At 45.2% G+C, this 25,935-nt stretch overlaps 1 protein-coding gene across 1 annotated transcript in view; it reads left to right on the top strand.

The window, feature by feature from the left end:
• The window catches only part of ANO9 (anoctamin 9), a 93,997-nt gene that overhangs the window by 29,382 nt on the left and 38,680 nt on the right, over nucleotides 1-25,935 (top strand). Inside the window, exons 2-12 of the mRNA XM_038765371.1 lie at nucleotides 72-134; nucleotides 3,975-4,085; nucleotides 10,782-10,924; nucleotides 12,104-12,150; nucleotides 13,884-13,942; nucleotides 14,173-14,288; nucleotides 14,609-14,743; nucleotides 15,843-15,939; nucleotides 19,328-19,388; nucleotides 21,477-21,559; nucleotides 24,694-24,798. Of these exons, the coding sequence (XP_038621299.1) occupies nucleotides 72-134; nucleotides 3,975-4,085; nucleotides 10,782-10,924; nucleotides 12,104-12,150; nucleotides 13,884-13,942; nucleotides 14,173-14,288; nucleotides 14,609-14,743; nucleotides 15,843-15,939; nucleotides 19,328-19,388; nucleotides 21,477-21,559; nucleotides 24,694-24,798 (1,020 nt within the window). The remainder of the gene's footprint in view (nucleotides 1-71; nucleotides 135-3,974; nucleotides 4,086-10,781; nucleotides 10,925-12,103; nucleotides 12,151-13,883; nucleotides 13,943-14,172; nucleotides 14,289-14,608; nucleotides 14,744-15,842; nucleotides 15,940-19,327; nucleotides 19,389-21,476; nucleotides 21,560-24,693; nucleotides 24,799-25,935) is intronic.

Genomic DNA, 25,935 nt, shown 5'->3' with positions numbered 1-25,935 from the left:
CCTTAGTCCCCCAACCTCTGGCCTGTATCTTGGCCCAGCTCTGACCTTCCCTCTGGCTCTCTCCCCACCAGGACAACGGAATTCTGTTTGTTCCCCGGAGAGAAAACTTCCAGCTCATGGATCTTGGAACCCAGGTGAGTTACATCCCTTCCTCCTAGCTTTTCCCCCTGCCATCCCCCTCGGTGTGGGAGGGGTCTTCCAGAAGCCCCCCGGCAGAAGCGATGGGGACAGAGTCCAAATATCTTTCGAGGTGGGAAGTGACTGATAATAATAATAATAATTATTGTATTAATAATAGTATTAGTATTTATTTTATTATTTCTTTATTTATTTTGTTAGTATGTTTGGTTTTTTTTCTCTGTCTCCCCCTTTTAGACCGTGAGCCCACTGTTGGGTGGGGACTGTCTCTATATGTTGCCAGTTTGTACTTCCCAAGCGCTTAGTACAGTGCTGTGCACACAGTAAGCGCTCAATAAATATGATTGATTGATTGATTGATAGTATTAATACTAATGCTAAAATTAGTATTACTTTTAGACTGTGAGCCCACTGTTGGGGAGGGACTGTCTCTATATGTTGCCAATTTGTACTTCCCAAGCGCTTAGTACAGTGCTGTGCACATAGTAAGCGCTCAATAAATGTGATTGATTGATTGATAGTATTAATACTAATGCTAAAATTAGTATTACTTTTAGACTGTGAGCCCACTGTTGGGTAGGGACTGTCTCTATATGCTGCCAATTTGTACTTCCCAAGCGCTTAGTACAGTGCTGTGCACACAGTAAGCGCTCAATAAATATGATTGATTGATTGATTGATAGTATTAATACTAATGCTAAAATTAGTATTACTTTTAGACTGTGAGCCCACTGTTGGGGAGGGACTGTCTCTATATGTTGCCAATTTGTACTTCCCAAGCGCTTAGTACAGTGCTCTGCACATAGTAAGCGCTCAATAAATATGATTGATTGATAGTATTAATACTAATGCTAAAATTAGTATTACTTTTAGACTGTGAGCCCACTGTTGGGTAGGGACTGTCTCTATATGTTGCCAATTTGTACTTCCCAAGTTCTTAGTACAGTGCTCTGCACATAGTAAGCACTCAATAAATATGATTGATTGATTGATTGATAGTATTAATACTAATGCTAAAATTAGTATTACTTTTAGACTGTGAGCCCACTGTTGGGTAGGGGCTGTCTCTATATGCTGCCAATTTGTACTTCCCAAGCGCTTAGTACAGTGCTCTGCACATAGTAAGCGCTCAGTAAATGTGATTGATTGATTGATTGATTACCAATAATACTATCAGTATTAGTACTAGTACTAGTATCAGTATTAGTACTGCTTATTATTAGCATTACTTAGTATTTTTTCTTCAACTTGACTTGGGCAAATGCAAACATCTGATTTGATCTTAGTCCCTGAGATTAGTGGACCACTGTCCTGTAAGTGCAACCTCTCCCTCTCCATCCCCCCCGTCTTACCTCCTTCCCTTCCCCACAGCACCTGTATATAAGTATATATGTTTGTACAGATTCATTACTTTATTTATTTATTTTACCTGTACATAGCTATCCTATTGATTTTATTTTATTAATCAATCCATCAATCGTATTTATTGAGCGCTGACTGTGTGCAGAGCACTGGACTAAGCGCTTGGGAAGTCCAAGTTGGCAACATCTAGAGACAGTCCCTACCCAACAGTGAGCTCACAGTCTAAAAGGGGGAGACAGAGAACAAAACCAAACATTAACAAAATAAAATAAATAGGATAGATAGGTACAAGCAAAATAAATAAATAAATAGAGTAATAAATATGTACAAACATATATACATAAATACAGGTGCTGTGGGGAAGAGAAGGAGGTAAGATGAGGGGGATGGAGAGGGGGACGAGGGGGAGAGGAAGGAAGGGGCTCAGTAATACTAATATTAGTATTACCAATAATACTATCAGTATCAGTACTACTTATTATTAGTATTGCTATTATATTATTATAAATAATAACATCAATTATTATTACTTATTATTACTGCTACTACTACTAATTATTGCTACTGTTATAATTACTAATATTAGTATTAATAATACTATTATTTTTATTATAGTAAGCACTTACTATGTGCCACGCACTGTTCTAAGCACCTGAGTAGGTACGTTAATCAGGTTGGCACAGTCCCTGTCCCACGACGGGCTCACACTCTTAATCTCCATTTTACAGATGGGGTGACTGAGGTCCAGAGAAGTTAAGTAGCGTGGCTCAGTGGAAAGAGCCCGGGCTTGGGAGTCAGAGGTCGGGGGTTCGAATCCCGGCTCTGCCACTTGTCAGCCGTGTGACCTTGGGCAAGCCACTTAACTTCTCTGTGCCTCAGTTCCCTCATCTGGAAAATGGGGATTAAGACTGTAAGCCTCACGTGGGACAACCTGATCACCTTGTATCTTCCAAGTGCTTAGAACAGGGCTTTGCACATAGTAAGCGCTTAACAAATACCATTATTATTATTATTATTATAAGTGATCTGCCCACGGTCACACAGCAGACGTGGTGGAGCTGGAATTAGAACTCATCAATCAATCAATCAATCAATCGTATTTATTGAGCGCTTACTGTGTGCAGAGCACTGGACTAAGCGCTTGGGAAGTCCAAGTTGGCAACATATAGAGACAGTCCCTACCCAACAGTGGGCTCACAGTCTAAAAGGGGGAGACGGAGAACAAAACCAAACATACTAACAAAATAAAATAAATAGAATAGATATGTACAAGTAAAATAAATAAATAAATAGAGTAATAAATATGTACAAACATATATACATATATACAGGTGCTGTGGGGAAGGGAAGGAGTGTCCTACTGTGTGCGAAGCACTGGACTAAGCGCTTGGGAGAGTCCAATCTAACCCTAAGCCACCTTCTCCTCCGTGTCAGTTTGTCTTGTACAAGGCCCTTGGGGATTGGGCAGCCTGTGTCTGCTAATGTTGTTTGATCCAGCGCAGGTTAATAATAATAATAATAACAATAATCATAATGATGATGGAATGTTTCTGTTTATTTTTATATTGACCTCTCCCAAGCGCTTACTACAGTGCTTTGCACATCATCATCATCATCATCATCAATCATATTTATTGAGCGCTTACTATGTGCAGAGCACTGTACTAAGCGCTTGGGAAGTACAAATTGGCAACATATAGAGACAGTCCCTACCCAACAGTGGGCTCACAGTCTAAAAGGGAGAGACAGAGAACAAAACCAAACATACTAACAAAATAAAATAAATAGAATAGATATGTACAAGTAAAACAAATAAATAAATAGAGTAATAAATATGTACAAACATATAAACATATATACAGGTGAATGAATTCATTCACTCACTCATTCTGTCGTATTTATTGAGCTCTCACTGTGTGAAGAGCACTGTACTAAGCGCTTGGAAATTACGGACAGGATTGGTAGACATGTTCCCTGCCCACTATGAGCTTCCGGTCTTTTGGTCTTCAGAGAAGCGGCGTGGCTCTGTGGAAAACGCCCCGGCTTGGGAGTCGGAGGTCATGGGTTCTAATCCCGGCCCCGCCACGTGTCAGCTGTGTGACTTTGGGCGAGTCACTTCACTTCTCTGGGCCTCAGTTCCCTCGTTTGCAAAAGGGGAGACTGTGAGCCCCACGTGGGACAACTTGATTACCTTGTATCTACCCCAGCGCTTAGAACAGCGCTTAACAAATGCCATTATGATTAACAAATTCATTCATTCAGTCGTATTTATTCAGCGCTTACGGTGTGCAAGCGCTTGGGAAGTCCAAGTTGGCACCATAAAGGGACGGTCCCTACCCAACAGCGGGCTCACAGTCTAGAAGGGGGAGACAGACGACAAAACAAAACGTATTCACAAAATAAAATAAATAGAATAGTAAATATGTACAAACAAATACCATTATTATTGTTATTATTCCATTGCTGTGGCCTAGGAGAAGTTCGATTTCGTCCTGGTCTCTGACCTGAGCAAGAACAGCAATAAGAAGGACGTCAAGAGGAGGAGGTTTTTCGACGAACTGAGCAGGAAAGGTTTCACCATCAAGGTGAGAAGCTCATGGGGCGGGGAAGGGAGTGGATTTGGGGGGCCGGAGGGGGAGAGGGGCGAAGGGTGCCCTTCTATCTACCCCAGGATCCCCCCCCCTCAACTAATCATCATCGTCAAAATTGAGGTTTTGTTACTATTATTATTAATAATAGCAGTGTTTGTTAGGAATAATAATTGTGGCCTTTTTATCATAACAATGATTGTGGTATTCGTTATTAACAATACTGATTGTGGTGTTTGTTAATAATAATAATAATGATAATAACGGTATTTGTTAAGCGCTTACTACGTGCCAAGCACTGTTCTAAGCGCTGAGCACTGTTCTAAGCGCTGGTAATGATTGTGGGTCTGTGGCATTGGGTAAGAATATCATTGTACAAAGATTGTACATATCTATCCTATTTATTTTATTTTGTTAGTATGTTTGGTTTTGTTCTCTGTCTCCCCCTTTTAGACTGTGAGCCCACTGTTGGGTAGGGACTGTCTCTATATGTTGCCAATTTGTACTTCCCAAGCGCTTAGTACAGTGCTCTGCACATAGTAAGCACTCAATAAATACGATTGATGATGATGATGATGATGATGATGAATGATAATACCAATTGTGGCATGTGTCATAATAACAATTGTGGTTTTATAATCAGATATTATCCATTTATATTTATATCTGTTGATTTATTTATAATACAATCATATATATACTTATAAATACATAATTAATTTATTTCTATTAATGACTGTCTCCCCCCTAGACTGTAAACTCATCGTGGGCAGGGAACGGATCTGTTCATTGTTCATTCATTCATTCATTCAATCATATTTATTGAGTGCTTACTATGTGCCAAGCACTGTTCTAAGCACTGAGTACTGTTCTAAGCGCTGGTAATGATTGTGGGACTTTCAATAATAACTGGCATTGGGTAAGAATGATAATACCAATTGTGGCATTTGTCATAATAACAATTGTGGTTTTATAATAATATTATTATCTATTTCTATTTATGCCCGTTGATTTATTTATAATACAATCATATATATATATATATATACTTATAAACACATAGTTAATTTATTTCTATTAATGCCTGTCTCCCCCCACACTGCAAACTCATCGTGGGCAGGGAATGGATCTGTTTATTGTTAATTCATTCATTCATTCAATCATATTTATTGAGTGCTTACTATGTGCCAAGCACTGTTCTAAGCGCTGGTAATGACTGTGGGACTTTCAATAATAACTGTGGCATTGGGTAAGAATGCTAATACTAATTGTGGCATTTGTCATAATAACAATTGTGGTTTTATAATAATATTATTATCTATTTCTATTTATGCCCATTGATTTATTTATAATACAATCACATATATATACTTATAAACACATAATTAATTTATTTCTTTTAATGCCTGTCTCCCCCCAGACTGCAAACTCATCGTGGGCAGGGAATGGATCTGTTTATTGTTAATTCATTCATTCATTCAATCATATTTATTGAGTGCTTACTATGTGCCAAGCACTGTTCTAAGCGCTGGTAATGACTATGGGACTTTCAATAATAACTGTGGTATTGGGTAAAAATGATAATACTAATTGAGATTTGTCATAATAACAATTGTGGTTTTATAATCATATTATTATCTATTTCTATTTCTACCAGTTGATTTATTTATAATACAATCATATATATATATAATATATATACTTATACATACATAATTAATTTATTTCTATTAATGCCTGTCTCCCCCCTAGACTGTAAACTCATCGTGGGCAGGGAACGGATCTGTTTATTGTTAATTCATTCATTCATTCAATCATATTTATTGAGTGCTTACTATGTGCCAAGCACTGTTCTAAGCGCTGGTAATGACTGTGGGACTTTCAATAATAACTGTGGCATTGGGTAAGAATGCTAATACTAATTGTGGCATTTGTCATAATAACAATTGTGGTTTTATAATAATATTATTATCTATTTCTATTTATGCCCATTGATTTATTTATAATACAATCACATATATATACTTATAAACACATAATTAATTTATTTCTTTTAATGCCTGTCTCCCCCCAGACTGCAAACTCATTGTGGGCAGGGAATGGATCTGTTTATTGTTAATTCATTCATTCATTCAATCATATTTATTGAGTGCTTACTATGTGCCAAGCACTGTTCTAAGCGCTGGTAATGACTGTGGGACTTTCAATAATAACTGTGGTATTGGGTAAAAATGATAATACTAATTGTGATTTGTCATAATAACAATTGTGCTTTTATAATCATATTATTATCTATTTCTATTTCTGCCAGTTGATTTATTTATAATACAATCATATATATATATATACTTATACATACATAATTAATTTATTTCTATTAATGCCTGTCTCCCCCCTAGACTGTAAACTCATCGTGGGCAGGGAACGGATCTGTTTATTGTTCATTCATTCATTCATTCAATCATATTTATTGAGTGCTTACTATGTGCCAAGCACTGTTCTAAGCACTGGTAATGACTGTGGGACTTTCAATAATAACTGTGGCACTGGGTAAGAATGATAATACTAATTGTGGCATTCGTAATAATAACAATTGTGGTTTTATAATAATGTTATTATCTATTTCTGTTTATGCCTGTTGATTTATTTATCATACAATCATATATATATATACTTACATATAATTAATTTATTTCTATTAATGCCTGTCTCCCCCTTACACTTAAAGTCATTGTGGGCAGGGAATGGATCTGTTTATTGTTCATTCATTCATTCAATCATATTTATTGAGTGCTTACTGTGTGCAGAGCACTGTACTAAGCGCTTGGGAAGTACAAGTTGGCAACATGTAGAGACGGTCCCTACCCAACAACGGTCTCACAGAGCACTGTACTAAGCGCTTGGAACGTCCAATTTGGCAACAGATAGAGACAATCCCTACCCAACAACAGGCTCACAGTCTAGAAAGGGGGAGACAGACAACAAAACAAAATAAGTAGACAGGCATCAATAACATCAATATAAATAAATAGAATTATAGATCTATGCACATCATCAATAAAATAAATAGAATAATAAGTATGTACATATATACACAAGTGTTGCGGGGCAGGGAGGGGGATAGAGCAGAGGGAAGGAGTTATTCCGTACTCTCCCAAGCGCTTAGTACAGTGTTCCGCTTGGGAATCACTTGAATGAAATACAATCCAGTGAATTGCATTGGAGAAGCAGTGTGGCTCAGTGGAAAGAGCCCGGGCTTTGGAGTCAGGGGTCATGGGTTCGAATCCCGGCTCCACCAATTGTCAGCTGTGTGACTTTGGGCAAGTCACTTCACTTCTCTGGGCCTCAGTTCCCTCATCTGGAAAACGGGGATGAAGACTGTGAGCCCCCCGTGGGACAACCTGATCTCCTTGTAGCCTCCCCAGCGCTGAGAACAGTGCTTTGCGCATAGTAAGTGCTTAATAAATGCCATCATTCTTTTGTTATTATTAACGAATGCATGACTGTCTCGAGTCATGGTTGCGTATGGGTTGTGTTTGTATTAAGTGCCATTAACAGTGCTTTGCACATAGTAAGCGCTTAATAAATGCCATTATTATTTTTATTATTATTATTATTATTATTATTAATTCGTTTCCGATTCGTAGCAACTCCATGGCTATACTTTCTGCCGAACATCCTGTCCTCTGCCATAATCTGCAAACTTTCTAACGGAGTCCAGGCCCGGGCTCTATCCACTGTGCCATGCCACTTCTCTGGGACCTTGATCGGTGCTGGGGCTGTGATTGATTGCGCCTGGGGTTGTGGTTCATTCATGCATTTATTCAGTCGTATTTATTGAGCGCCTACTGTGTGCTGAGCACTGGATTAAGCGCTTGGGAAGTACTGAACTGCTCTCTCTGTGGCTGCGGTCACGAACGTGACTGCGGTCGTGACTGAGGAGCTGCCCCTGCCCAACGCTGTGGCCGGGCCAAGAGCCTGGGCTTGGGACTCAGAGGTCGTGGGTTCTAATCCTGGCTCCGCTGTGGGACTTTGGGCAAGTCGCTTCACTTCTCTGAGCCTCAGTGACCTCATCTGGAAAATGGAGATTAAGGCCGTGAGCCCCGCTTGAGATCAACTGGTTACCTTGTAGTCAGTCGGATTTATTGAGCGCTTACTGTGTGCAGAGCACTGGACTAAGCGCTTGGGAAGTCCAAGTCGGCAACATCTAGAGACGGTCCCTACCCAACAACGGGCTCACGGTCTAGAAGGGGAGGCAGACAACAAAACGAAACACGTAGACAAGTATCTAAATAATCAGAACAAATAGAATTATAGCTCTATGCACAGCATTAATAAAATAAATAGAAGAGTAAATATGTACAAGTAAAATAAATAGAGTAATAAATCTGTACAAATATAGACAATTACTGTGGGGAGGGGAAGGAGGTAGGGCGGGGGGGATGGGGAGGAGGAGAGGAAAAAGGGGGCTCAGTCTGGGAAGGCCTCCTGGAGGAGGTGAGCTCTCAGTAGGGCTTTGAAGGGAGGAAGAGAGCTAGTGTCGGCTGTGTGACCTTGGGCAAGTCACTTCACTTCTCTGTGCCTCAGTTCCCTCATCTGTAAAAAGGGGATGAAGACTGTGAGCCCCACATGGGACAACCTGATGACCTTGTATCTACCCCAGCACTTAGAACAGTGCTTGGCACATAGTAAGCGCTTAACAAATACCAACATTATTATAAGCGCTTAGTCCAGTGCTCTGCACACAGTAAGCGCTCAATAAATGCAATTGAATGAATGAATGAATGCTTGGCACATAATAAGCACTTAACAAATACCATTATTATTATTATTATAATTATCATCATCATCATCAATCGTATTTATTGAGCGCTTACTATGTGCAGAGCACTGTATTAAGCGCTTGGAAAGTACAAATTGGCAACATAGAGAGACGGTCCCTACCCAACAGTGGGCTCACAGTCTAAAAGGGGGAGACAGAGAACAAAACCAAACATACTAACAAAATAAAATAAATAGGATAGATATGTAGAAGTAAAATAAATAAATAAATAAATAGATAGAGTAATAAATATGTACAAACATATATACATATATATATACATTATATACATATATATATTATTATTATTGTTAATGGATAGAACCCGAGTCTGGGAGTCAGAAGGACCCGGGTTCTAATTCTAATATTACAGTGTTTGGCACACAGTAAGCGCTTGACAGATACCGCAGTTATTATTATTCGCCCCACCCTCAACCCCGCAGCACTCATGCATAGATCTTCAATTCTGTATTACAAATTATTTATTTCTATTAATATCCACCTCCCCCTCTAGATCGTAAGATGATTGTGGGCGGGGAACATGTTTCTCTCCCAAGCATTTAGTACAGTGCTCTGCACATGGTACATGCTCAATAAATACCGTCGATGATGGCTATTATTACAGTGTTTGGCACAGAGTAGGCACTTAGCAAATCAGTCAGTCCTATTTATTGAGCGCTTACTGTGTGCAGACCACTGTATTCATTCATTCATTCATTCATTTGTATTTATTGAGCACTTCCTGTGTGCAGAGCTCTGTACTAAGCGCTTGGGAGAGTACAACTGCGGGGTGGAGAGACTGTGGCATTAATTGGAGGCCTTCCCAGACTGAGCCCCCCTTTTCCTCTGCTTCCCCTCCCCTTCCCATCGCCCCGACTCCCTCCCTCCGCTCTATCCCCCCTTCCCCTCCCCACAGCACTTGTATATATGTACATATTTATTATTCTCTTTATTTTATTAATGATGTGTATATAGCTATAATTCTATTTATTTATATCGGTGCTATTGATGCCCGTTTACTTGTTTTGATGTCTTCTAGACTGTGAGCCCACTATTGGGTAGGGACTGTCTCTATATGTTGCCAGCTTGTACTTCCCAAGCACTTAGTACAGTGCTCTGCACACAGTAAGCGCTCAATGAATATGATTGATTGATTGATTGATTGATTGATGTCCGCCTCCCCCACTTCTAGACTGCAATCCCGTTGTTGGGTAGGGGTTGCCTCTATTTGTTGCTGAATTGTACTTTCCAAGCGCTTAGTAAGTGCTCAATAAGAGAAGCAGCGTGGCTCAGTGGAAAGAGCCCGGGCTTGGGAGTCAGAGGTCATGGGTTCTAGTCCCGACTCTGCCACTTGTCAGCTGTGTGGCTTTGGGCAAGTCACTTCACTTCTCTGGGCCTCAGTGACCTCATTTGGAAAATGAGGTTTTCCAGTCACCGTCTTCTAGACTGTGAGCCCACTGTTTAGGGACCGTCTCTATATGTTGCCAACTTGTACTTCCCAATCAATCAATCAATCAATCAATTGTATTTATTGAGCGCTTACTGTGTGCAGAGCACTGTACTAAGCGCTTGGGAAATACAAGTTGGCAACATATAGAGACAGTCCCTACCCAACAGTGGGCTTCCCAAGCGCTTAATACAGTGCTCTGCACACAGTAAGCGCTCAATCAATACGACTGAATGAATGAATGAAAATGGGAAGGAAGACTGTGAGCCCCACGTGGGACAACCTGATCGCCTTGTAACCTCCCCAATGCTTAGAACAGTGTTTGGCAGAGAGTAAGCGCTTAACAAATGCCATTAAAAAAATTAAGTGAATACAATCGAATGAATGAATGATAAACAAATATCGTTACTATCGTTATGATCAGAAAATTGAAGACCAGAACAAAATGTTCTACGGCATCCGGGCGGGAAGCGGCCTCTTTCACCAGTACCAGGGGCTCCTCAAGCAGCCAGACTGCATCCCCCAGCCCCCCGGGGGGCTGGGGGACGATGTGCCGGAGACCACCAGGTGAGCGCGGCCCACGGGGAGGGTCAGAGCCGGGCGAACGCCCCGGTCTCCCCAGGACTGGCCGGGGGAGTGTCTTCCCTCCTTGTCCTTGTCTTCCCTCCCAAACCCTGCCCTCTCCCTGACTTTCCCATCTCTGTTGACGGCACTACTATCCTTCCCGTCTCACAAGCCTGCAACCTTGGTGTCATCCTCGACTCCGCTCTCTCGTTCCCCCCTCACATCCAAGCCGTCACCAAAACCTACCAGTCTCAGCTCCGCAACATTGCCAAGATCCACCCTTTCCTCTCCATCCAAACCGCTACCCTGCTCGTTTAAGCTCTCATCCTATCCTGTCTGGACTACTGCATCAGCCTCCTCTCGGATCTCCCATCCTCGTGTCTCTCTCCACTTCAATCCATACTTCATGCTGCTGCCCGGATTGTCTTTGTCCAGAAACGCTCTGGGCATATTACTCCCCTCCTCAAAAATCTCCAGTGGCTACCAATCAATCTGCGCATCAGGCAGAAACTCCTCACCCTGGGCTTCAAGGCTGTCCATCCATCCCCTCGCCCCCTCCTCCCTCACCTCCCTTCTCTCCTTCTCCAGCCCACCCCACACCCTCCACTCCTCTGCTGCTAATCTCCTCACCGTACCTCGTTCTTGCCTGTCCCGCCATCGACCCCCGGCCCACGTCCTCCCCCGGGCCTGGAATGCCCCCAATCCCTCTGCCCATCCGCCAAGCTCGCTCTCTTCCTCCCTTCAAGGCCCTGCTGAGAGCTCACCTCCTCCAGGAGGCCTTCCCAGACTGAGCCCCTTCCTTCCTCTCCCCCTCGTCCCCCTCTCCATCCCCCCCATCTTACCTCCTTCCCTTCCCCACAGCACCTGTATATATGTATATATGTTTGTACATATTTTTTACTCTATTTATTTATTTGTTTTACTTGTACCTATCTATTCTATTTTATTTTGTTAGTATGTTTGGTTTTGTTCTCTGTCTCCCCCTTCTAGACTGTGAGTCCACTGTTGGGTAGGGACTGTCTCTATGTGTTGCCAACTTGTACTTCCCAAGCGCTTAGTCCAGTGCTCTGCACACAGTAAGCGCTCAATAAATACGATTGATTGATCGACTGACTGAGTGGGGGCATCCCCCGAGCCCCATCTGGTGGGGCCCGAGCCTGGAATCTCCAACCCATTTTGCAGAATCCGAATCGTCAACTTCATCCTGACGAAGATGGTGGTGGACGAAGGTAAGGGGGGGCCTCAGACCCCCTCACGGTTCCCGGTCTCAGCTGGCGGGGTCCCTCTGGTCCCCATTAATAATAATAACTACTGTGAGCCCACTGTTGGGTAGGGACCGTCTCTATATGTGGCCAACTTGTACTTCCCCAGCGCTTAGTACAGTGCTCTGCGCACAGTAAGCGCTCAATAAATACGATTGATGATGATGAATAACGATGGTATTTGTTAAGCGCTCATGTGCGGAGCACTCTTCTAAGCACTGGGTAGGTACAAGGCAATCAGGGTGTCCCACGTGGAGCTCACCCCCATTTTCCAAGTACTGTACCACCATTTTCCACCCCTGTACTTTCCAAGCACTTAGTACAGTGCTCTGCACACAGTAAGCGCTCAATAAATACGATTGATTGATTGATTGATTTTCCAGATGAGGTAACTGAGGCCCAGAGAAGTGAGGTGACTTGCCCAAGGCCACACAGCAGACAAGTGGCGGAGCCTGGATTAGAGAAGCAACGTGGCTCATTGGAAACGGCCTGGGCTTTGGAGTCAGAGGTCAGGGGTTCAAACCCCGACTCCGCCACTTGTCAGCTGTGTGACTTTGGACAAGTCACTTCACTTCTCTGGGCCTCAGTTCCCTCATCTGTAAAATGGGGACGAAGACTGTGAGCCCCCTGTGGGACAACCTGATCATCTTGTAACCTCCCCAGCACTTAGAACAGTGCTTTGCACATAGTAAGTGCTTAATAAATGCCATTATTATTATTATTATTATTATTATTATTATTATTATTATCATTATTATTATCCCATGTCTCCGACTCCCAAGCCCGGGCTCTTTCCCCTGGGACACACTGCTCATTCATTCAATCGTATTTATTGAGCACTTATTGTGTGCAGAGCACTGTATGAGAAACAGCATGGCTTAGTGGATAGAACCCAGGCCTGGAAGTCAGAAGGTCATGGGTTCTAATCCTGGCTCCGCCACTTGCCTGCTGTGTGACCTTGAGCGAGTCACTTCACTTCTCTGTGCCTCAGTTACCTCATCTGTAAAAAAATGGGGATTAAGACTGTGAGCCCCCCCGGGACAACCTGATCACCTTGTAACCTCCCCAGTGCTTACAACAGTGTTTTGCACATAGTAAGTGCTTAATAAATGCCATCATCATCATTATTATTATTCTCTGGGCCTCACTTCCCTCATCTGCAAAATGGGGATTGAGACTGTGAGTCCCACATGGGACAGGGACTATGTCCAACCTGATTTGCTTGTATTCACCCCAGTGCTTAGTACAGAGCCTGGCACATAGTAAGCACTTAACAAATACCATTATTATTATCATTATTATTATCTAATTATATAATATAACATAATATAATATTATATCATGATTATATTTATTATATTATATTATATTTTATATATTATATTATATTATCTCATTATATTATATTGTGCTATATTATATTATACCATATCATACCATATTATATTATATTGTATCATGCCATATCATTATTATATTCCATTATACTATATATTATATTATATTATTATATTATATTATATTATATTATATTACATTATAATGTTATAATATTATATTATATTCCATTCCATTCCATTATATTATATTATAATATCATACCATATAATACCATATTATATTATATTATATCATATCATGTTATATTATTATATATTTTATTAATAATGATAAACTCTCCGGTTTGGCGATGACGACAGAAAGGCTAGAAGATCTGATCCAGCATCACGTCTTTGAAACCAAGTTCCCCCTGCACAAGGTAACGTGAGGCCGGCGGGGTCAGGGGTCAGGGGTCCAGTGGGGAAGGGGCCGTGGGGTCAGAGGGCACGATGGCAGAGCAGGGGAGGGCGAGGAGGACAGGCTGGACCCAGTCCCTGGGTCCATACGGCGTTGGCTTGCCACATGGTGGGGCTTAGGGTTGAACTCCGGGGACCCCGAGGGGGTGGGGAGGGGTCTTGCGATGCCCTCGATCGATGGATTGATTGACAGGAGGGCAGGACGGCCAGCTCCGGCTGGCAGAGGGAGGGAGACCGGGCCCAGGGGTCCGCCTGGAAGACGGGTTGGTTCCGGGGCCTGTTCTTCCCGTGGAAGATTGACGACATCAGGTGAGAGACCCCCGAGGATCCCGCTCCTTCCCGAGCCCCCTCCCCATCCCAGGCCCCAGCCATGCTCCCTAGGGTCCCAGATCCCAGATCCCGGAAGCCCATCTTCCCGGGTATCAGATCCCACCCAGCCCAGACCTCAACTCCTTGGGTCGCAGACCCCGCCCCGGCTCTCCCACCTGCCCCCCACGAGGCTGCCCCTGCTCTGAGCTGCCCAGCGGCCAGAGCAGGGCCGGGGGTCAGGGGTCAGGGGTCAGGGGCTGGGCGATGGCGGCGTCCTCCCCGTCCCCCCGGGGCCAGTGTGAGCGGGGCTCCCTCGGCAGGGACTACTTTGGGGAGAAGGTGGCTCTGTACTTCGCCTGGCTGGGCTGGTACACGCTCATGCTGTTGCCCGCCACCCTGGCCGGACTCATCACCTTCTTCAGCGGCTTCTCCCTCTTCCACGCCAGTCAGATCAGGTGGGCACCAGCCTCCCACGTCGGGGGGCGGGGGGCGAGGACGGATCGGGTGGGCGTTGGTGACCCACATGGAGGTGGGCACTGGCATCTCACGTGGTGGGCGGGGACAGAGCAGGTGGGCACCCGCGTCAAACGTGGGGGGCCGGAACAGTCCGTCGCCAAATCCTGTCGCTCTCACCTTCACGACATTGCCGAGATCCGCTAAACCACGTTGGCTCAGTGGAAAGAGCCCAGGCTTTGGAGTCAGAGGTCATGGGTTCAAATCCCGGCTCGGCCACTTTGTCTGCAGTGTGACCTGGGGCAAGTCACTTCACTTCTCTGGGCCTCAGTTCCCTCATCTGTAAAATGGGGATGAAGACTGTGAGCCCTCCGTGGGACAACCTGATCACCTTGTATCTCCCTCAGCACTTAGAACAGTGCTTGGCACATAGTAAGTGCTTAACAGATACCGTCATTATCATTATTGTTATTATGAGACAACCTGATTGCCTTGTATCTGCCCCAGCCCTTAGAATAGTGCTTGGCACATAGTAAGCACTTAACGAATACAATCATTATTATGAGACAACCTGATGACCTTGTAATAATAATAATTGCATTTATTAAGCGCTTACTATGTGCAAAGCACAGTTCTAAGCGCTGGGGAGGTTACAAGGTGATCTGGTTGTCCCACGAGAGGCTCACAGTCTTAATCCCCATTTTCCAGATGAGGGAACTGGGGCCCAGAGAAGTGAAGCGACTTGCCCAAAGTCACACAGCTGACAAGTGGCAGAGCCGGGATTTGAACCCATGACCTCTGACTCCAAAGCCCGGGCTCTTTCCGCTGAGCCACGCTGCTTCCCCAGGTTGACCTTGTATCTACGCCAGTACTTAGAGTAGTGCTTGGCACATAGTAAGCGCTTAACAAATACCATCATTATTATTATTATTATTATGAGACAACCTGATGACCTTGTATCTGCCCCAGCAGTAAGAATAGTGCTTGGCACATAGTAAGGGCTTAACAAATACCATTATTATTATTATTGGTATTACCCGGGGGGCGGTCGGGGGGCCAGGGTGGGTCCCTGAGTCTGACGCTTCGCCCATCTCCCCGCAGCATTGAGATCTGCCAGGCCAACGAAACCATCATGTGCCCCCTCTGCGACCAGAACTGCCCATACTGGCGGCTCTCGGACATCTGCACCTTCTCCAAGGTCGTTCTCCGCCACAGGCCCGACACCCCCTGCCACCCCACGGCCCTCGGCGTCTCCGGCCCCGGGGGGCTCGGCCGGACCCCCGGAGGGTGGACCCGATCCTCACGCTAGCCCGGCCGCGTGGGGAGGGTCCGGGGGGTGGCAGAGCCCCCTTGTCCAGATGGGAAAACCGAGATGGGAAGCGGCACGGCCTAGTGGCAAGCACCCGGACGTGGGTTCTGATCATTCATTCATTCATTCATTCATTCAGTCGTGTTTATTGAGCGCTTACCGTGTGCAGAGCACTGGACTAAGCGCTTGGGATGTACAAGTCGGCAACGTATAGAGACGGTCCCTACCCAACAACGGGCTCACTCCGCCGCTTGTCTGCTGTGTGACCTTGGGCAAGTCGCTTCACTCCTCCGGGCCTCAGTGGCAGCGTAGCTCAGTGGAAAGAGCCCGGGCTTTGGAGTCAGAGGTCATGGGTTCGAATCCTGGCTCCACCACTTAGCTGTGTGACTTTGGGCAAGTCACTTAACTTCTCTGGGCCTCAGTTCCCTCATCTGTAAAATGGAGATTAAGACTTTGACCCCTCTGTGGGACAGCCCGATTGCCTTGTAATCTCCCCAGCGCTTAGAACAGCACATAGTAAGTGCTTAATAAATGCTATCATTGTTATTATTATTATTATCTCATCTGGAAAATGAGAGCTGAGAGCTCACCTCCTCCAGGAGGCCTTCCCAGACTGGTCCCCCTCCTTCCTCTCCCCCTCCTCCCTCTCTCCATCCCTCCCGCCTTACCTCCTTCCCTTCCCCACAGCACCTGTATCTATGTATATATGTTTGTACGTATTTATTATTCTATTTATTTATTTATTTTACTTGTAGATATCTATTCTATTTATTTTATTTCATTAATATGTTTGATTTTGTTCTCTGTCTCCCCCTTCTAGACTGTGAGCCCACTGTTGGGTAGGGGCCGTCTCTATATGTTGCCAACTTGTACTTCCCAAGCGCTTAGTACAGTGCTCTGCACACAGTAAGGGCTCAATAAATACGATTGATTGATTGATTGATTGAAAATGGAGATTAAGAGTATGAGCCCGTGGCTCAGTGGAGAGAGCCCGGGCTTGGGAGTCAGAGGTCATGGGTTCAAATTCCGTCTCTGCCAATTGTCAACTGTGTGACTTTGGGCAAGTCATTTCACTTCTCTGGGCCTCGGTGACCTCATCTGTAAAGTGGTGATGAAGACTGTGAGCCCCCCGTGGGACAACCTGATCACCTTGTATCCCCCGCAGTGCTTAGAACAGTGCTTCGCACGTAGTAAGCGCTTAATAAATGCCATCATTATTATTATTAAGAGGGACGGGGCGGTGCCCAACCTGATGAACTTGTATCCACCCCTGTGCTTAGTGCTTGGCACACAATAAGCACTTAAAAAATAACATAATTATTAATTATTAAGTCCCTTGGCCGAGGTCACGCAACAGATGGGTGGTCCAGCCTGGGTAAAGCAGCGCGGACTATAGGAAAGACCACGGGGCTGGGAGGCAGGGGACTCCTGACTCTACCACCTGTTTTTATGGAATTTAAGCGCTTACTATGTGTCAAGCACTGTTCTAAGCGCTAGGGTAGGCATAAGCTTATCATCATCATCATCAATCGTATTTATTGAGCGCTTACTATGTGCAGAGCACTGTACTAAGCGCTTGGGAAGTACAAATTGGCAACATCTAGAGACAGTCCCTACCCAACAGTGGGCTCACAGTCTAAAAGGGGGAGACAGAGAACAAAACCAAACATACTAACAAAATAAAATAAATAGAATAGATGTGTACAAATAAAATAAATAAATAAATAAATAGAGTAAAAAATATGAACAAACATATATACATATATACAGGTGCTGTGGGGAAGGGAAGGAGGTAAGATGGGGGGGATGGAGAGGGGGACGAGGGGGAGAGGAGGGAAGGGGCTCAGTCTGGGAAGGCCTCCTGGAGGAGATGAGCCCCTCAGGTTATCAGGTTGGACACAGTCCCTCCCAGGCCTCACAGTCTAAACGGGAGGGAATAGGATTTAATCCCCATTTTATCGTTGAGGAAACTGAGGCACAGAGATGTTAAGCGACTCGCCCAAGGTCACACCACAAGCACATTGGCAGAGGTGGAATGAGAATCCACATCCTCTGACCCTCAGGCCCGTGCTCTTTCCACTACACCACACTGCTTCTCACCACGCCTCTGTGTCCCCTTGGGCAGGTCACTTCACTTCTCTGGGCCTCAGTTTCCCCATCTCTAAAGTGGGGATTCGATAACTGTTCTCCCTCGCCCTGTGAGGCCGGGGTGGGGCTGGGACCCACCCAGTGGGTTGGTTGATTGTGTCTGTTGTGATGGCATTCATTCATTCGATCGTATTTATTGAGTGCTTACTGTGTGCGGAGCACTGAACTAAGCGCTTGGGAGAATACATTACATAGGCCTCCCCCTACATTACATAGTCTCCCCCTTTTAGACTGTGAGCCCACTGTTGGGTAGGGACTGTCTCTATATGTTGCCAATTTGTACTTCCCAAGCGCTTAGTACAGTGCTCTGCACATAGTAAGCGCTCAATAAATAAGATTGATGATGATGATTGATGATAGGCCTTCCCAGACTGGGCACCCCCATTCCTCTCCCCCTGCCCATCCCCCCCGCCCTACCTCCTTCCCCTCCCCACAGCACCTGTATATGTGTTTGGACAGATTTATTACTCTATTTTACTTGTACATATTTACTATTCTATTTATTTTATTTTGTTAATCTGTTTCGTTCTGTCGTCTGTCTCCCCCTTCTAGACTGTGAGCCCGCTGTTGGGTAGGGACCGTCTCTAGACGTTGCCGACTTGGACTTCCCAAGCGCTTAGTCCAGTGCTCTGCACACAATAAGCGCTCAATAAATACGATTGAAAGAATGAATAAATACGATTGAATGAATGAATGAATGAATAAACCAACACGTTCCCAGCCCCTTAGATAGTACAACTATGGTTGTACATATTTATTACTCTATTTATTTATTTATTTATTTATTTTACTTGTACATACCTATCCTATTTATTTTATTTTGTTGGTATGTTTGGTTTTGTTCTCCGTCTCCCCCTTTTAGACTGTGAGCCCACGGTTGGGTAGGGACTGTCTCTGTGTGTTGCCAATTTGGACTTTCCAAGCGCTTAGTCCAGTGCTCTGCACATAGTAAGCGCTCAATAAATACGATTGATGATGATGATGATTGAAACTACCTCAGTGTTGAACAATTACCACAGTTTTTATTACGGTTATTATTATTATTTTTATCATTCTCCAGTCACTGCCCCTCCACCCCTTCGATGTCCCCCTTCCCACCTCCCACCCAAAGTGGCTTCGCTTCCCCCAGATCACCCACCTGTTCGACAACGAGGGCACCGTGATCTTCGCCATCCTGATGGCTTTGTGGGGTAGGTGCCTGTCCCGCCGTCTCCGGGTGGGCCCGCAGGCCCCTGGGAATAATCCCTCTCCCCCCTCCTCCCCTGACATATTTTTTTAGTCCATTTATTTTATTAATGACGTGTATATAGCTATAATTCTATTCAGTCTGATGGCATTGATGCCTGTCTACTTGTTTTGTTCTGTTGTCTGTCTCCCCCTTCTAGACTGTGAGCCCGTTGTTGGGTAGGGACCGTCTCTAATATGTTGACGATTTGTACTTCCCAAGCGCTTAGTCCAGTGCTCTGCACACAGGAAGCGCTCAATAAATAGGATTGATTGAATTGATCATCATCATCATCATCAATCGTATTTATTGAGCGCTTACTGTGGGCAGAGCACTGGACTAAGCGCTTGGGAAGTACAAGTTGGCGACATATAGAGACAGTCCCTACCCAACAGTGGGCTCACAGTCTAATGATGATGATGATGGTATTTTTTACGCACTTACTATGTGCAAAGCACTGTTCTAAGCGCTGGGGGATACAAGGTGATCAGGTTGTTCATTCATTCATTCATTCTCCGGCTGGCCCTCCCCCTTCCTGACCGTCCTCCGGGTGCTCGTTCATTCATTCAATCGTATTTACTGAGCGCTTACTTTGTGCAGAGGACTGTGCTAAGCGCTTGGGAGAGTACAGCACGACAATAAACGGACGCATTCCCTGCCCACCATGAGCTTATAGTCTAGAGACCTTGCAGCCCGCACCCCCTTCCCTTAAGCTGTCATTCATTCATTCATTCAATCGTATTTATGCATTCATTCATTCAATCGTGTTTATTGAGCGCTTACTGTGTACAGAGCACTGTACTAAGCTTATTGAGCGCTTACTGTGTGCAGAGCACTGCACTAAGCGCTTGGGAAGTCCAAGTTGGCAACATATAGAGACAGTCCCTACCCAACAGCGGGTTCACAGTCTAGAAGGGGGAGATGGACAACAAAACATATGAACAGAATAAAATAAATAGAATAAATATGTACAAGTAAAATATACATAAATAGAGTAATAAATATGTGCAAACATATATCATCATCATCAATCGTATTTACTGAGCACTTACTATGTGCAGAGCACTGTACTAAGCGCTTGGGAAGTACAAATTGGCAACATAGAGAGACAGTCCCTACCCAACAGTGGGCTCACAGTCTGAAAGGGGGAGACAGAGAACAAAACCAAACGTACTGACAAAATAAAATAAATAGAATAGACATGTACAAGTAAAATAAATAAATAAATAAATAGAGTAATAAATATGTACAAACATATATACATATATATACACACATATATACATATATATACACACACATATACATATATACATGTATATATATATATACACATGTATATACACGTATATATACATGCATATATGCATACATATACATATATACGTATATATATACATATATACGTATATATGTATATGCACGCATATACATATATATGTGTATATACATATATATGTACATATATACATGTATATATATACACACACATATATACATGTGTATATGTGTGTATATGCATACATATATACATGTATATATACACACATATACATATATATGTATATACACACACATATATATACATGTATATATAAGTATACATGTATATACACACATATATACATGTATATACACATATATATGTATACATACATATATACGTACATATATGCATATACATATATACATACATATATACATGCATATATATACATATATATATACATGTGTATATGTGTGTATATATACATATATACCTATATATATGTATATGTATATATATATATATAGGTGAGGTGGGGAGGGGGAGTAGGGGGTGAGGAAGGAGGGGGCTCAGCTTGTCCCACGTGGGGATTACAGTCTTAATCCCCATTTTCCAGATGAGGGAACTGATCGTCCGGGAATCCGGGGGGGTCCGTCCCCACCCCCTGGATTGAAGGGGCTTCCCCTCTCCTCCCGCCCCTCTCCACCGGCTGGGTTTGCTTCTGAGTATGCCCCATACCCTCTTGGCCCACCCTGAGTGTGCCCCTTCTCCTCCCTGCTCCGACAGCCACCGTGTTTCTGGAATTGTGGAAACGGCAGCGGGCCCAAGACGTCTCCGGCTGGAACCTCTACCTTTGGGACCAGGATGAGGTGAGAGCCAGGCTCGGGCCCGGGCCCGGGCTCAGGGCCCACTGGGCACTGGGGCGGGCCCACCCCCATCTCCCCGACACCCACCCTAAAGCGGGGCCCCGACAGGGGACCCCTCAACCCTCTGCAGCCCCTTGCCCCGCGGCCCGCCTCTCCCAGTGGTGGGACCACAGAGTCCGTCTCCAGTGCGTGATGATGATGATCATCATCATCAATCGTATTTATTGAGCGCTTACTATGTGCAGAGCACTGTACTGAGCGCTTGGGAAGTACAAATTGGCAACCTATAGAGACAGTCCCTACCCAACAGTGGGCTCACAGTCTAAAATGGGGAGACGGAGAACAGAACCAAACATACTAACAAAATAAAATAAATAGGATAGATATGTACAACTAAAATAAATAAATAAATAAATAAATAGAGTAATAAATATGTGCAACCATATATACATATATACAGGTGCTGTGGGGAAGGGAAGGAGGTAAGATGGGGGGGATGGAGAGGGGGACGAGGGGGAGAGGAAGGAAGGGGCTCAGTCTGGGAAGGCCTCCTGGAGGAGGTGAGCTCTCAGCAGGGCCTTGATGATGATGATGGCATTTATTAAGCGCTTACTATGGGGAAGCAGCGTGGCTCAGTGGAAAGAGCCCGGGCTTTGGAGTCAGACGTCGTGGGTTCGAATCCCGGCTCTGCCACCAGTCTGTTGTGTGACCTTGGGCAAGTCACTTAACTTCTCTGAGCCTCAGTTCCCTCATCTGTAAAAATGGGGATTAAGACTGTGAGCCCTACTTGGGACAACTTGATCACATTGTATCCCCCCAGCGCTTAGAACAGTGCTTTGCACACAGTAAGCGCTTAACAAATGCCATTATTAAGCGCTTAGAACAGTGCTCTGCACATAGTAAGCGCTCAATAAATGCGATTGATGATGATGCAAAGCACTGTTCTAAGCACTAGGGAGGTTACAAGGTGATCAGGTTGTCCCACATGGGACTCACAGTCTTAATCCCCATTTTACAGATGAGGGAGCTGAGGCAGAGAGAAGTGAAGTGACTTGCCCGAAGTCACACAGATGACAATGGGGGGAGCTGGGATTTGAACCCGTGACCTCTGACTCCAAAGCCCGGGCTCTTTTCCACTGAGAACGCCCAGGCGGGGCCTGCTGGGTGGTATGGGGCATCACAGTCCCCTTTTAGACTGTGAGCCCACTGTTGGGTAGGGACTGTCTCTATATGTTGCCAATTTGTACTTCCCAAGCGCTTAGTACAGTGCTCTGCACATAGTAAGCGCTCAATAAATACAATTGATGATGATGATGATGACTGAGCTCGGCTTTGGGGGAGGAGACCGGACCAAATGCCTCCCGGGGGCAACCCCTGGGGTTGGATGCCCGCTCTGGGCAGGGCCCTGGACTGGGCACCTGCTAAGAGCCCACTCTGGCAAGAGTCCTGTACTGGACACCTAATGGGGGCCTCTTCTGGGCAGAGCACTGTGAGGAGGGCTCACTGTATGCCAAGCGCTGCGTTGGGTGATTATTGTGTGCCGAGCACTCTACCATTCATTCATTCATTCATTCATTCAATCGTATTTTTTGAGCGCTTACTGTGTGCAGAGCACTGGACTGAGCGTGGCTCAGTGGAAAGAGCCCGGGCTTTGGAGTCAGAGGTCGTGGGTTCAAACCCCGGCTCTGCCAACTGTCAGCTGTGTGACTTTGGGCAAGTCGCTTCACTTCTCTGGGCCTCAGTTACCCCATCTGTAAAATGGGGATTAAGACTGTGAGCCTCACGTGGGACAACCTGATCAACTTGTATCTACCCCAGCGCTTAGAACGGTGCTTTGCACATAGTAAGCGCTTAACAAATACCAACATTATTAGTATTATTGTCCCAAATGCCTTCTGTGGGCGGAGCAGCGTACTAGGTGCCAGCTGTGGACAGAGTAGTCTGCTGGGTGTCTCCTCCTTATAAAAAATGGCATTTATTAAGCACTTACTATGTGCAAAGCACTGTTCTAAGCGCTGGGGAGGTTACAAGGTCATCAGGTTGTCCCACGTGGGGCTCACAGTCTTAATTCCCATTTTACAGATGAGGGAACTGAGGCACAGAGAAGTGAAGTGACTTACCCAAAGTCACACAGCTGACAATGGGGGGAGCCGGGATTTGAACCCATGACCTCTGACTCCAAAGCTCGGGCTCTTTCCACTGAGCCACGTTGCTTCTACTGAGTATCTGTTGTGGGCAGAGCGCTCTCCTGAACATTGCTGTGGACTGAGCACTGTCCTGACTGGTGGGTAGGGACTGTCTCTATATGTTGCCAACTTGTACTTCCCAAGCGCTTAGTACAGTGCTCTGGACACAGTAAGCGCTCAATAAATACGATATTGATTGATTGGTTGGGAGCCCGTTGTTGGGTAGGGATTATCTCTTTCTGTTGCCAAATTGTACTTTCCAAGCGCTTAGTCCAGCGCTCTGCGCACAGTAAGCGCTCAATAAATACGATTGAATGAACGAATGAGCACGGGGAACATATAGAAGATGTAAAAGCAGCGTGGCTCAGTGGAAAGAGCCCGGGCTTTGGAGTCAGGTCAGGGGTTCAAATCCCGGCTCCGCCGATTGTCAGCTGTGGGACCTTGGGCAAGTGACTTCACTTCTCTGGGCCTCAGTTGCCTCATCTGGAAAATGGGGATGAAGACTGGGAGCCCCCCGTGGGACAACCTGATCACTTTGTAACCTGAACAGTGTGCTTTGCACATAGTAAGCGCTTTATAAATGCCATCGTTATTAAGCTAGCAAGTGGTGGGATTGGTTCTGTTCTCCGTCTCCCCCTTTTAGACTGTGAGCCCACCGTTGGGTAGGGACTGTCTCTAGATGTTGCCATCTTGTACTTCCCAAGCGCTTAGTACAGTGCTCTGCACACAGTAAGTGCTCAATAAATACGATTGATTGATTGATTGATTGATTAGTATTATTAAAAGCCGCAACGAGGAGCTGACGGGAGAGGCTAGTGCCCTGTGTGGCGAGACCCTCCCCGCTGTGCCCTCTGCCCGTCGTCAGCCGACGGGGCACCTGGAGCCCACCCCGCGGCCCCCGGCCGGGGCAGCGTGGCACTGACCGCCGGCTCCCGTGTCGTGTACCCCCAGGAGGAGTTGGCCCTGGAACTCATCAACAGCTCCGACCACCAATCGCCCGGATACCAGCACTCCTACCTGCGCAGCTCTGTCGTCCTGTTCCTGTCCCTGATCATGGTAACAGTAATAATAATAATAATAATAATAATAATAATGATGGCATTTATTATCTGCATCAGGCAGAAACTCCTCACCCTGGGCTTCAAGGCTGTCCATCCCCTCACCCCCTCCTCCCTCCCGTCCCTTCTGTCCTTCTGCAGCCCAGCCCGCACCCTCCGCTCCTCTGCCACCGCTAATCTCCTCACCGTTAGGCCTCGTTCTCGCCTGTCCCGCCGTCGACCCCCGGCCCACGTCCTCCCCCGGGCCCGGAATGCCCCCAATCCCTCTGCCCATCCGCCAAGCTAGCTCTCTTCCTCCCTTCAAGGCCCTACTGAGAGCTCACCTCCTCCAGGAGGCCTTCCCACACTGAGCCCCTTCCATCCTCTCCCCCTCGTCCCCCTCTCCATCCCCCCATCTTACCACCTTCCCTTCCCCACAGCACCTGTATATATGTATATATGTTTCTACATATTTATTACTCTATTTATTTATTTATTTATTTTAATTGTACATATCTATTCTATTTATTTTATTTTGTTAGTATGTTTGGTTTTGTTGTCTGTCTCCCCCTTTTAGACTGTGAGCCCACTGTTGGGTAGGGACCGTCTCTAGATGTTGCAACTTGTACTTCCCAAGCGCTTAGTCCAGTGCTCTGCACACAGTAAGCGCTCAATAAATACGATTGATTGATTGATTGATTGACTGATTAAGCACTTACTATGTGCAAAGCACTGTTCTAGGCGCTGGGGGGATGCAAGGTGATCAGGTTGTCCCACGGGGGGCTCACGGTCTTCATCCCCATTTTACAGATGAGGTCACTGAGGCCCAGAGAAGTGAAGTGACTTGCCCAAAGCCACACAGCTGAGAAGTGGCGGAGTCGGGATTTGAAACCATGACCTCTGACTCCAAAGCCCATGCTCTTTCCACTGAGCCGCGCTGCTTCTCTAATAAAACTAATAATAATATAATTCATTCACTCATTCATTTGTATTTATTGAGCGCTTACTGTGTGCAGAGCACTGGACTAAGCGCTTGGGAAGTACAAGTTGGCAATATGTAGAGACGGTCCCTACCCGACAACGGGCTCACAGTCTAGTAGGGGGGAGACAGACAACAAAACAAAACATATTAACAAGATAAACTAAGTAGAATAAA

The sequence above is a fragment of the Tachyglossus aculeatus genome, chromosome 22 (assembly GCF_015852505.1).
Source record: "Tachyglossus aculeatus isolate mTacAcu1 chromosome 22, mTacAcu1.pri, whole genome shotgun sequence".
NCBI classification, from domain to species: Eukaryota; Metazoa; Chordata; class Mammalia; order Monotremata; family Tachyglossidae; genus Tachyglossus; species Tachyglossus aculeatus.
Note: the sequence above shows the minus strand (reverse complement) of the source record. Positions and strands in the feature narration are given on the sequence as shown.